This window comes from Pelophylax lessonae (genome assembly GCF_965119305.1).
Source record: "Pelophylax lessonae genome assembly, chromosome: 4".
Lineage (NCBI taxonomy): Eukaryota > Metazoa > Chordata > Amphibia > Anura > Ranidae > Pelophylax > Pelophylax lessonae.
The window spans coordinates 80704907-80717850 of NC_138771.1; the positions used below are offsets into that span (position 1 = coordinate 80704907).

General features: G+C 39.0%; 2 protein-coding genes across 2 annotated transcripts in view; one reads left to right on the plus strand and one right to left on the minus strand.

Annotated features, from left to right (window-relative positions):
• Window positions 1-5322, minus strand: part of FGF7 (fibroblast growth factor 7) — a 122919-nt gene extending 117597 nt beyond the window's left edge. Inside the window, exons 1-2 of the mRNA XM_082254049.1 lie at window positions 5035-5322; window positions 3982-4558 (exon numbers count right to left, since the gene is read on the minus strand). Of these exons, the coding sequence (XP_082110175.1) occupies window positions 3982-4267 (286 nt within the window). The 5' untranslated portion in view covers window positions 4268-4558; window positions 5035-5322. The remainder of the gene's footprint in view (window positions 1-3981; window positions 4559-5034) is intronic.
• The window catches only part of FAM227B (family with sequence similarity 227 member B), a 733538-nt gene that overhangs the window by 232125 nt on the left and 488469 nt on the right, over window positions 1-12944 (plus strand). The gene's annotated exons all lie outside the window — the stretch shown is intronic.

A 12944-nucleotide genomic window follows, 5' to 3' on the forward strand; every position in this document is an offset into this window, starting at 1 on the left:
AAGGATTACTACAACATCTGAAGTTACTGATTATTATTATAATAATCAAACATATATTATTCAAATCAAGAGTTTAAGATGAGAGTTAGGCTTGTTTTATCAGAAAAACAGCTAACTGAATATATATGATGTAAAAACTAAGAATAATTTGTAGGATTAAAACTGCTTTTACAGTTAAATACAGAAGAAACCTGCCAAACATTATTGGTCATTTTGTAAATGATAAAGGCAATAAAGATATACCTTAGTATTCTAGTTTGATAAAGAATGAAGTTCGCTCTATAACATCCATAACTTATGCTACCTCTTGTTGTCACACTAATGTACTTGCAGGCATTGTAAAATAGTACAATTAGAAATTAATTACAAGGAGATTCTGTCTGAAGCTTTTAATTAGGTCACCTATTATGCACTCTCAAGGTTTAAAGAATACCTTTGCCTCGGGCATCTAGTTCTCAGATCTTAACACATATATCAGTCACTTTTCTTGTTTCATTGCCAATGGTAATAAATAACCCCTTCCCTCTAAATATAGGTTTAAGACTGATACTGAAGCAGGATTAGAGTTCATGTATATTACCATATTGCATAGTTTATTCATAGCAAGGTCTGACAATATTTTATAAAACATGGTGAGAGGATGGTCACTTTGCAAATATTTTCTTTAAATTCACCTAGGAAAATAGTGGTTTTGTGTTCTCAATAATGTTCTTGTATAATTAAATTCCTTTAATAGTAGTAAAGCACTAGAGAAATACAAAATGATCAGGTGTCACCTAGCTTTCGGTGTGATATTTAGCTTTTGATATAGTATTTAATGTAGCAGAGATGGGTAAGGTTGGGTTAGGTTGGTTATCCATATTTGCTGTGAAATAACCTTGTGCTGTACCATAAGAAACATCAACAAAGAAAATAAAACAGGACCCACAGCACACTCTACAATGTACAGCATTTCTCATTGGAAAGCTCATCGCTGAGTTATCTCTGCGTCAACTATTTAGTATCTTATCTAGCAGTCCAGTCAGAGCACAACACTTGTGTTCCTTATGCACCTCATTTAAGAAAGATAATTCTGAAAAACAGCTATCTTCATAGCACAAAAATACATAGTCAAATATATTTGTTACTTACAGCGACTGTAGGTAACTTTGTTAGTAAATTGGCAAATATAAATGTCACAGTGTGGGAAATGTGTGTGTGTCTTAACTTTATCATTGAATATGTTTGCAATGTACCATATTTATAAATGTCAAAGTTCTGAATTTTCTGCCACCTGTAAGACCATACTGAAAGCAGTTTCAATTACATAGCCTGGATTGTCAGACTAGATAAAATATTAATGACATTGTGAATCTCATCTATTCTAATGCCAAGACTAGGATATTGATTCTGGAATAATGTCTTCCAAATACACCTGCTGCATGATTTTTGGTATATTAGCACAGAATTACAACTAGCCAACATCTCCAAGTTATTACAGCCAGTCCCTGGATAACCCCAGATAATGAGAATGGCGGTGCCATTTTGATATTGGCATCAGAGTGGCAAGGTAATACCGTTTGTCTTGGTTGCTTTGAACAAAACTGTATGTTTAAAAAAAGGTACCATCTTGTCAAGTGTCAAATTGATAATACAACTCTTTAGGAAAAATAACCACATCCTTTAAAAATGTTTAGCTAGTGTTACAAGAACACATTTTTAATGTATCTAATAAACTAACATTTTTATGACTGTTTTGATTATTCATAAGACATGAACTTTAACCACTTGCTGACCAGCCGCTGTAGTTTTACTGCGGCGGGTCAACTCCATTACGCAAAATTACATACCTGTATGTCGCTTCATGTAATAGATAGTGGGGGCGCATGTGCGCACCGAATGGCTGGAGGGGGAGCCAATCAGCACGTCCGGCGAACACAATGGCCACCAACCACACGTGATCGCTCCCCATGGAGACAGAACAGCGGTCTGCCTATGTAAACAAGGCAGACTGCTGTTCTGTCAGAGATGAACACAGGGATCCTGTGTTCCTCCTTATTAGGAACACAGGTCTCTGTGTTCATCCAGTGAGTAGATCCCCTATACAGTTAGAAAGCACTCCCTAGGAGCACACTTAACCCTTTGATCACCCCTGGTGTTAACCCCTTCCCTGCCAGTGTCATTAGTACAGTAACAGTGCATATTTTCAGCACTGATTACTGTAGTAATGTCAATGGTCCCCTCAAAAGTGTCAGTTAGGTGTCCGATCTGCCCACCGCAATGTTGCAGCCCCGCTAAAAATCGCTGATCGCCGCCATTACTAGAAAAAAAACTAAAATAAATAAAAATTACATAAGTCTATCCCCTAGTTTGCATACGCGATAACTTTTGTGCAAACCAATCAATATACACTTATTGGGATTTTTTTATCAAAATGATGTGTTACATATTGGGCTAAATTGATTCATTTATTTTTTTATTGAGAATGTTTTATAGCAGAAAGTAAAAAATATTGGTTTTTTTTTTCAGAATTGTTGCTTTTTTTCTGTTTATAGCGCAAAAAATAAAAACCACAGAGGTGATCAAATACCACCAAAAGAAAGATCAATTTGTGGGAAAAAAGAACATCAATTTATTTGGGTAAAGCATGGCGCAATTGTCAGTTAAAGTAACGCAGTGCCAAATTGCAAAACATGGCCTGGTCATTAAGGGGGTAAAACCTTCTGGTCCTTAAGTGGTTAATCAATGGAGTGTTTGTAACATTCTCTAGTGTTTGCAGGTGTGCTTGTGGAAAAATTATGTAACAACTAGTGATTTATTTCTGAAAGAGACATGATTGTATTTGAATAGGACATATACAAAATCATTAGAACTGTTAGAGATTTTTTAAACTGTGCCTTGTGTTCGCAGTATTATTTTGTATTCGCCTTGTATTCGCAGTATAATTTTATGAAAGTTTCATCTTCACATTTTAAACTTTAAAACTACGCAGGTGTAAGAAAATCATCACTAATAGTTGTATACATTGCCATGCAATGGCTAAGCAAATAACTGTGTATTTTCGTTGTCTTTTACAGAAACACTTTATTGAAATCCTGATGATTTAATTTCTGGAATATGATTCAAAATGACTAGCGTGAATTAATCATTAATGATTGGTTTCTACACTTACTCTTTTTTTATAAACATCCTAAAATGTTTGGGTTTTTGCGACGCAGATTCATTTGAGATGCATCGCACCTTTGCCTACTTTATTAATCAATTGTTACCTCTACAAAATATATATTTTTTTTAATTTTTCGTGGCTTAATGGACACAGCATTATTGCTAAAACAAACAATAAAACCATTCAATAGCCTCATTCTTTCTAACAGTTGCAATAGTCTATAATCCACCTGTCAACTTCCTTTTCTCTCAGAACACTCCGCTGCTGCAATTCTTTCCTCCACCATCAGCTGTGTATTCCTTTGCATATGATTTATTTTTTTTCTTGTTTCGTTTACATTGTTAGCAAGCTGCATAGTCAATCTCCTCATCCATCCTGATCAACTTTTCAGATGTCTGCTCACATATCAGTTTTATTCTCCTAGTCCTAACATAACACTTTCTCAGTGAAGATCAGTCAAATATACCTTACACAAATTGCACACAGCATGAAATCTAATGGTGGGATCTCCACATATAAATATTCTAACTGTTAAATCACTTATCAGCAGAAGCTGCAGTTAACTAATGGTTACCAGATTCAAAGTCAGAATTGGAAAAGTTATTGCAACCAGTCTGCAGTGCCTTGGCTAACATTATACATTTATAAATCAATGCCAAATGTGTGTCCATGGGAATAGAACACAAGTCTGATTTATCTTGGATTATGCACATAATGTAGGGTGGATCAAGACCAGCATCACAGTATCATTATATAATTATGCTCATTCATTGTGAATGTATTTGCCGACATACTTTATAACACAATAAGTAATGAAACATGAGACGTCTACTTACTGTAGCTGTTGTTTGGGTCCTGTGTACCCTTCACATTACCACGTTTATCAATCCACAGATACCACTGCGTTCGACAAAAAAGTTTTCTTATTCTAACATCCCCACCCTCCATATAATCATAACTTCTGGTATGCCGCTCAGGGCTGGAACAGTTCACATTTGCAACCATTTGCTCTGGAGTCATGTCATTACAGGCTAATGAGAGTGTGCCTAGTAGAAAGATAATGTAAAGATATGGTATGTAGAGCAAAGTTGGCAGGATCCAAGTTAGTATCCATTTGCGCATTATAGTGCAGTGCTCTGGGTTTTCATGAACATCATAATGAAACTTAAATCTCCAGTGGATCTGTGTTTCTAGGTCCCGGACCTGACTGCACACGTTGTGGTTAATGCAGACGAAATGACTCCAGATACTTCCAGACTTGAATTATGTTGACTGGTGATTATGCCATAAACCTTGAATGTCGCTGTGCTGTTCTGTCACACTAGTATCCTCAGAAGATCCAGATAGGATGATCTTGGAAGCTGTAAGACTGAAGACTACTCACACTTACTCTTGAATACAGTTGCAATAGACCTGTAAAGACATTATAAAGTCTTTATCCAATATCTGTTATATTATCCTTGACAGCTAGTACAGTGTCTGAATTTAGATGATGACCATTATTTTCTGCAAGCCTTCTTTAATCCAACACGTGTGAAAATATGTTCTTAGTATTAAAATCTACCAAATACATAAAAAAATGTTTAAATGATTAGGAGTTGCGGTTGAATAACTTTTCACATCCTTATATTCTGCATTGACAGCATAGTGAAACACAGTGAGCAGACACTGTTTTAGAAGCATGCCTTATGGACAGCAGCATGCTGAGCTGTCAGAATATGCTAGGCTGCTAATACAGTCTGTTCCAGAGGCATTCACTTAGAAGACCTCCTAAAACTGGTGACAACTGTCAGCTAAACTAGTACTTATCTCCTAGAATGCAAAAGTGAAATAAAACCCCTGCAGAACTAGTACACCAATTGTTCTACAAAAAAACAGGAGTAACTTACTTTCTCTCGATGATAACAGCTGGATATGCCTGTATTCCATCTCTGTTGCTTGCTCTTTGCAACATGAGATTCTGTAGCAGCAAACTATTTCTCAACTCAGAAAAACTCCAGCACAATCCTAATTGTTTCCATAAATCAACACGCAAGAGGGGTCTTCTGTGTGTGTGTGTGTGTGTTGAGCCTGTTGTTGTTCAATGCTTTTCGATAAATACCTTTTGCTGACCTCACTTGGAAGCAATTAGATCTAACCACTCAGCAGCTGAAAGCACGAACAAGAAAGTTGAGCGATTCTCAGTGATCATCAGAGGGAGCTATGAGCATGTTTTATGCTCTCTTTACAAGGAGGGAGCTGCAACAGCTTTCTGGGAAGGCAGATTAAAGAATGCTTGAGAATTTCATGAGATACATACTCCGGAAAAAAAGAATTGTTCTAAAATCAGTCAAAACTTGTATAGGCATCTATTGCTTTTTATCATTGTTTTCAATTATTCCTAATTACTGCGCATTTTCTTTTTTTTTACTTACATAAAACGATAATAAAATACTTCTTAGTTTTCTCATGTACAGATATAAAGTACAATATATGTTTTGATATGTTAAACATATGTTTATCTGGTAATGCAGAAGTATCTTTGTAGCTATATGTACTATATGTTTTGGATAGCATAAAGTATCCTTGTCTATATTTAAAGACTGTGCATGGAGTGTGGAATTATAATTAGAGTAGTCGTAGGAGTTTTAAGGATTAAGAACATTCCCTGGGTAAACCTGGTTCAAATCACAGTATCAGCTCTTCCTGTGTTCCTGTTTGTCGCAGTACATAGTAGCATCTCAGCAAATAAATTGAGATGCAGATTAAATAAGGACATTTTTTTATAGCACTATACTACAGTTCCCCTTCTAATTTAGGTCTTTCTTTTTTTTTTTACTTTCAAGTTTTTGATCATGCAGGTGGCCATTTATGTATATAAATAACCCAATATTAATAACACATATTGAGGTAGTCTTCATTTTCTTGCATTTATGAGGTGTTTTATTATTTCTAGTGTAGATGATAGTTAAAATAATCTCTTTGTAGAGGGTTATATTTTTTAAAATACAAACAGCATGGTTTTGCTTTACTTGATGGATTTGAAGGATTTAAGCTCCTTAGACTGAGAGCATTCCCTTGCATTTCCACTAACTATAAAACATGCTTTTTGAATAATTATTAAAATGCACTGTGCAAACCCTAACACCTTATTGTTTACCTATCAACGTATTCAGAGAGGGTTATTATATTTTTAATATTTGATTTAAAAAAATGGAAATACAGTCATCAATGAATTTTCCTATGGGGTATGATTCATATACAAAAACAAATGTGGTCTTCCAAAAAAGTGGTCTTATAAATAAATTTGAAGTCATAATGTATGTAGTCGTGATAAACATAATTACCCTTAATTAAAATCCAACAGCACCTAAACCATTTTCTTTTATAAACCCTCTACACATAAAGCCCATGCATAATGACAAGAGCCAGCAGCCACAGCTCTTAAAAACTCCCACAGTACTTGTCTTTCCAATTTGATATAGACATAAGATAGCAACCAGCGGTTTGTAGAAATTTCTAAGAACCCTTCAAGATGGCTGTTTTAGTTAATTGCTAGGTCACCTTTTGTCTGTCTTCAAATAAAGATGTTGGGAGAAAGATTTTGATCTTTATGGGTAGATATATGACCTTACTGATGTGTTTGTCTCATTATTACATCTTTGGTTATAGTATTCCCCTCTGTCTAGGAATATGAATTGAGATCTCAGACACAACCATTTATAACTTCATACCACCCCATTTGTCCTATCATTGTATGCAGTAATAAAGTAACAGTGGGATTAAATTGTGGTTGTCAAAATGTCACACCGATATGGGAGATGCTAGACAGGTTACTCACTTTTTTATATTATGTGTAAGAGGGAAGATGCTCAAGCTAAAGTGTTCACATTTTCTCTTTAAGCCAAACTTCATTTTTCAGTTCTCTGTTTTCTCAGTTCACAAGCAGTCACCCACAGCACCTGGACCACCCAGGTCAAAACCTTTCTTGCAAAGGGCTTTTTGAAACAAACTATGATGATAGGGTATACGCACTGAAAGTGGATACAAGCACATTTACTTTGTGTTGTTTTATTAATATAATATGGGATACTGTATACCCTTACTTGGGGATTTTAACTCCTGCAGTTCTGCAACAGCTTGATGCAACACACAACTGAAAGCAATAAATTAGGCTCTCCGAATTTCTTGAAGGTAGACAAAACAATCACATAATATTCAGCACTAACATTTACTTACAGTCAATTTGATAGAACATACATATTGCATCAGTCTGTTTACGGCCACTCTTAGATATAAAATTTAATTTTTATTTCCTAATGGAAGATATGTCTTTTTAACCAATGTCCTTCAATATTAGGGGCAAAATATTGCACTGTTTGACCATATTTTCTGTCTTGTTTTGTACTGATTATTTTTGATTTTTCAGTTACCCAATAAAATGAGAGTGCAATTTTACCATCTACTGGTCTCAGCCCACACTTTTTTGATTGTTTTCAATGACAAAAATAATTATATTGTCACATATAAAGCATTAACTTTATCTCAAAGTCCAAAGCTGGGAAGGCAGTGAAGGCTGATATTATGCTTCCAGTGTTACTAAACCAAGGACCCTGCATTCACTATATCTGGTCTCTCACAGTACACAGAACAGGTAAATGCAATTATTATAGTGAATATAAACTGCTAAATACCATCAGCAGTATATGGCAGTCTTATGACTTCTATGAGTGTCTAGTTAAAGCTTTTAGGAGAAGTTTTAATTCTCTTCTGACTGTCCTATGATGCTGCAGGACCCCTGACCCTCTGTCTGGACAGTGCTAATTGGCCTTGTGCTGATCACATTGGATTCTGTAGCAGCAAACTACAGAAGCCCAAGAAAAAAACAAAAAACTCTCTAACAATACACACCAAACTGAGCATGGGCAGACTACCCCTAAGGCTCTGTTCTATCATCAGATGGATTGGGGACTGTAGTAGAAGAGGATGATCAGAGAAGACAGGATCAAACATACTTTTTACATAGTGCAGAGGATTAACCCCTTAGGTTCCACAATGAGTATAACAAGCATGATTTACTGCATATACAGACTGATTTTACTGTTGTGGGTTTAGTAACACTTTAAAATTAATTGGAAGTCAGAATCAGCCATAGTCTATTTTGACCTGCACTCTTGACTATTGGTACTGGCACTCTTGACTATTATCACACGCTGAATAGACAAAATGATCAAAATAAATTGTGTCCCTGATGAGATTTACCCCATTTCTTGCCCTGGAGAGACATGACAAAAAAATTCGGGTCTAATGAAACCCAGCATTTGACCAGTTGTACCCATGCAAACATTTCACCTGACTTGTTCTTGCAGTATAACCAGTCACATTTTGGGTTACCCCCCACTTTTCTCACAAACTGACACCAAGACAGTGAAAATGTCCAATTAAAGTCACAGAAATAAATAATCAGATTAACCTTGTACTGATAGTCTTTGACATAATTTCATAGATTCCCTTATACTTTCCTGCTATAGCAGTTGCCTGTGTGCCTAAATATAACTGATAACTGTGCTGTCATTATTATTATTATTATTATTATTATCATTCAGGATTTCTATAGCGCCAGCAGTTTACGCAGCGCTTTACAATGTTAGAGGGAGACAATACAGTTACAATACAATAAAATACAAGAGGATTAAGAGGGCCCTGCTCAGAAGAGCTTACAATCTAATGGGGTGGGGCAGGTGGTATAATAAGTTGTAACAGTAGGGAATGAGCTGATAGAAGATTAGTTGGCGGTGTGATAGGCTTCCCTGAAGAGATGAGTTTTCAGGGATCGCCTGAAAGCAGCTAGAGTAGGAGATAGCCGTACAGGTTGAGGTAGAGCATTCCAGAGGATGGGAGAGGCCCTGGAGAAATCCTGGAGACGAGCATGGGAGGAGGAGACAAGGCAGCTTGAGAGTAGGAGGTTTGAGAGGAGCGGAGAGGACGATTTGGGTGATATTTGGAGACAAGATTGGTGATGAAGCTCGGGGCAGAGTTGTGAATGGCTTTGTATGTTATGGTTAGTATTTTGAATTTAATTCGCTGGGCAATCGGGAGCCAGTGTAGGGATTGGCAGAGAGGGGAGGCAGACACTGAGTGGTTGGTAAGGTGGATAAGCCTGGCAGCAGCATTCATGATTGACTGAAGAGGGGATAGCCTATGAAGTGGTAGGCCTATCAGAAGGGAGTTGCAATAGTCGAGGCGAGAAAGGGAGTGAATGAGTAGCTTGGTGGTTTCAGTTATTAAAAAGGGGCAAATTTTTGAGATGTTGCGGAGGTGAAGTCTACAAGTTTTTGACAATGATTGGATTTGGGGCTGAAAGGACAGGTCAGAGTCTAGGATTACACCTAGTACCCTGGCATGAGGGGAGGGATTGATGGTTGCATAACTAGTTTTGACGGAAAAGTCATGGAGGGGGGCACGGGAAGGGACAATGGGGAGGAGGAGGTAACACTGTGGGTAACACTGAAGGAGCGTGTCTGTAGTAGTTGTGAGGGAACAGGATCCAGGGAACAGGTGGTTAGGCGGGCATCTGAGAAAATGTTTTTAACCTCTTCAGTAGTAGCCAGTTCAAAGGAGGAGAGTGTTGACTGTACTGTTAGGCAAGGTATGTTGAGTGGGGGAGATGTGCGCACAGTGGCGGCGTCCTCACGTATTGCATCAACCTTGTCTTTAAAGTGATTGACAATCTCTTGGGCAGTGATTGAGTTAGTAAGTAGAGGGGGTGGGGGACGAAGCAGAGAGTTAAACGTTGAGAAGAGCCGACGGGGAGTGGATGACAGGGTAGTAATAAGAGAGACAAAATAGGCTTGTTTGGCAGCATGGAGGCATGAATTGTATGTTTGGAGGGAAGATTTATATAGGATGAAGTCCTGCAGGCATTTGGTTTTGCGCCACCGTCATTCAAGAGCACGGCAGTGTCTCTTGAGATTTCTACTCTAGTCAGTTTGCCAGGGTTGCAATGGTTGGGGCTTGATTCTGCGTGTAGTTAGAGGAGCAAGTGCATCAAGTGATGATGAGAGTGAGCTGTTGTAAACAGAGGTGGCCAGGTCAGGACAGGACAGGGGAGAGATTATGTCATGTAGGTGGTCAGTAGCAGAATAGAGGAGAGAGGGGTTAAAGTGACAAAGGTTCCTACAAGTAATTGTTTGCTGCTTTGGGGGATGGGTGATTTGAGGCAAGGATACAGTGAAACTGATGAGGTTGTGATCAGAGAGAAGAAAGAAGGTGTTGGCGAGGTTGTCGGCAGAGCAGAGATGGGAGAATATAAGGTCAAGGGTATTACCATTGGAGTGAGTGGAAGTGTGTGTCCATTGGGTTAGGTCAAAAGAGGAGGTTAAGTTGAGAAGTTGAGTTGTAGCTGGGCTGTTAACATTGACAGGGATGTTGAAGTCACCAAGAATGATGGTGGGTATTTCAGAGGAGAGAAAGTAGGGTAGCCAGGCAGCAAAGTCATAAAAAAAGCGTGATGCTGGTCCAGGGGGCCGATAAATTGCTGCAATCCTTAGAGAAATGGGAGAAAACAGACGAATACAGTGCATCTCAAAAGAAGAGAGTGACAGAGAGGGAGAGTTAGGAAGGACTTTGTAGGTGCTTTGCAGGGATAAAAGGAATCCAACTCCACCTCCTTTCTGTCCGTTGGGTCTGGGGGAGTGAGTCCAGTGGAGGCCACCATAGGAGAGGGCAGCAGAAGAAGCAGAGTCAAAATTTTGAAGCCAGGTTTCAGTTATGGCGAGGATGTTAAAGCTATGAGAGATAAAAAGGTCATGCACAGATGTGAGCTTGTTACAGATGGAGCGAGCATTCCAAAGGGCACATGAGATTGAAGGGCTGTTTTTAGGAAGCAGGGGGACAGAAATTAAACTGAGTAGATTGCGGCTGTTGTCAGAGGAGGAGGGGTGTCGGATATGTGGTTTGCAGTAAGAAAATGGAGGGCCAGGATTTGGGGAAATGTTCACTGAGGCTAGAAGAAGAGGGAGGATGAGAAAGACAAGATGGGAGTGGGATGTGGGATTTGACCTTGCCTGCTCTGGTATCCTCCCGGCTCTGAACTCTGGCTTGAACTGATTTCCCATTGCCTTAGTGCAAACACAGACCTGCCACCTCTCATATTTACTAATTTTAACCCTTTGTGCAGCACTTTACAGATAAGAGCTGAAGATCCCAGGAGCTGCACATCAGAACAAAACCTGCTGTGCGTAGACAAGTGGCAGTCTTAGCCTGGACACCCACCAGGCCACGCCCTCAACGCGTTTCACTTCGCCCACTGCAGCTTACTCATGGGGATCATCTTTGTTCAGCGCACTCTGACTGACATGCTCAAGCACACCTCATTCTTTCATTGCAGTACATGTATTTGTGAGCGTGCCTGTGATGAGGAGTGTGGCCTTTACTCATCTATGCCAGTACAGAAATGTGGAACGTGTCTTCCAAACATAGTCACTCATGCGATATATCTATTAATTTTGAGGAAAGCTCCTCTCTGTGAACAGAGAAACCCAAATGTATTTAGTTTTGCTTGAAGAAAATCTTACAGCCCAACAAATGAATTAAATCATTCAAATCCAACCATAGTTAGCTTTGCTAACTGAATAAAAACTTCCAGATACCCCATTCACACAAATGATGTGGATACGGAGGTCGGCGCTGCAGCCATTGGCTGAAAGTGCTGATCGAATGCAGGTTTTTCAGCAGGACAGTTCAATGGAAGACGGTCATTAGAATGGCATCTGTTGAACATACAGGGGCACACAATTTGTCAGGTTCCTGCTGAACCATCTGATTTATGGTCCATGTATTCCCTACTTAAGACATCAGTAGTAGTCATTTTTAAACTTAACTGCATAACAACAGATTGTTCAACAATCACTTTCTTATTAATAATCAAGATAGGTCCTAACCTCTTAAACACCCAGTTGAATAATATCTTCTCAGAATTGTTCAGCTGGACCAAACTGCTTCCTTTCTTAGCCCCAAAATACATTTCAGTGTTAGCAGACATTTATGAAAATCAAATATATTGCCTAGTGGCAACCTCTTAGTACTGGGCAAAATAAATCCTGTAAAAATTACCACATTTCTTTGTATTTTTTACATTTTCTCTGTCTTTTCTAAATTTGTATTACTGAAAGGAAAACATAGTAGTCTTTGTGCTTTTTATTTATATAAAAGTGTATGTGTAGCCAAAACTATTTAAAGAAATTGGAACTCTTTTACAGTTGTCCGTGGTCCTGCTGGGCACCTTGTCAGTCTGTTCTGGTGAGCATTGTCACTGAGACAAGAAGGCAAACCCATATTTTACACTTGTCACCAGGAGGTGAGGGAAAGTCATCCAATGGGGATGCTTGTTCTGGTCACAACTGTCTAAAAAAATTATTTACTTAGTGGACTAGAGGAAAGAGACTTTATAAAGTGTTTGTCACACTGCCTCCCTCTTATCACACTGTCCCCCCACCTATCACACTGCCCTTCCCACCTGTCACACTGCCCCTCCCACTTGTCACACTGCCCCTACCTGTCATACTGCTCCCCCCACCTGTCACACTGCCCCCCACCTGTCTGACTGCCTCCCTCTTATCACACTGCCCCCCACCTGTCACACTGCCCCCTCTTATAACACTGTCCTCCACCTGTCACACTGCTCCCTCTTATCACACTGCCCTCCCACCTGTCACACTGCCCTCCCACCTGTCACACTGCCCCCTCCCACCTTTCACACTGCCCCCCTCTTGTCACACTGCCCCCCACCTGTCATGGTTGATGGGTGTAGCACCTGCCA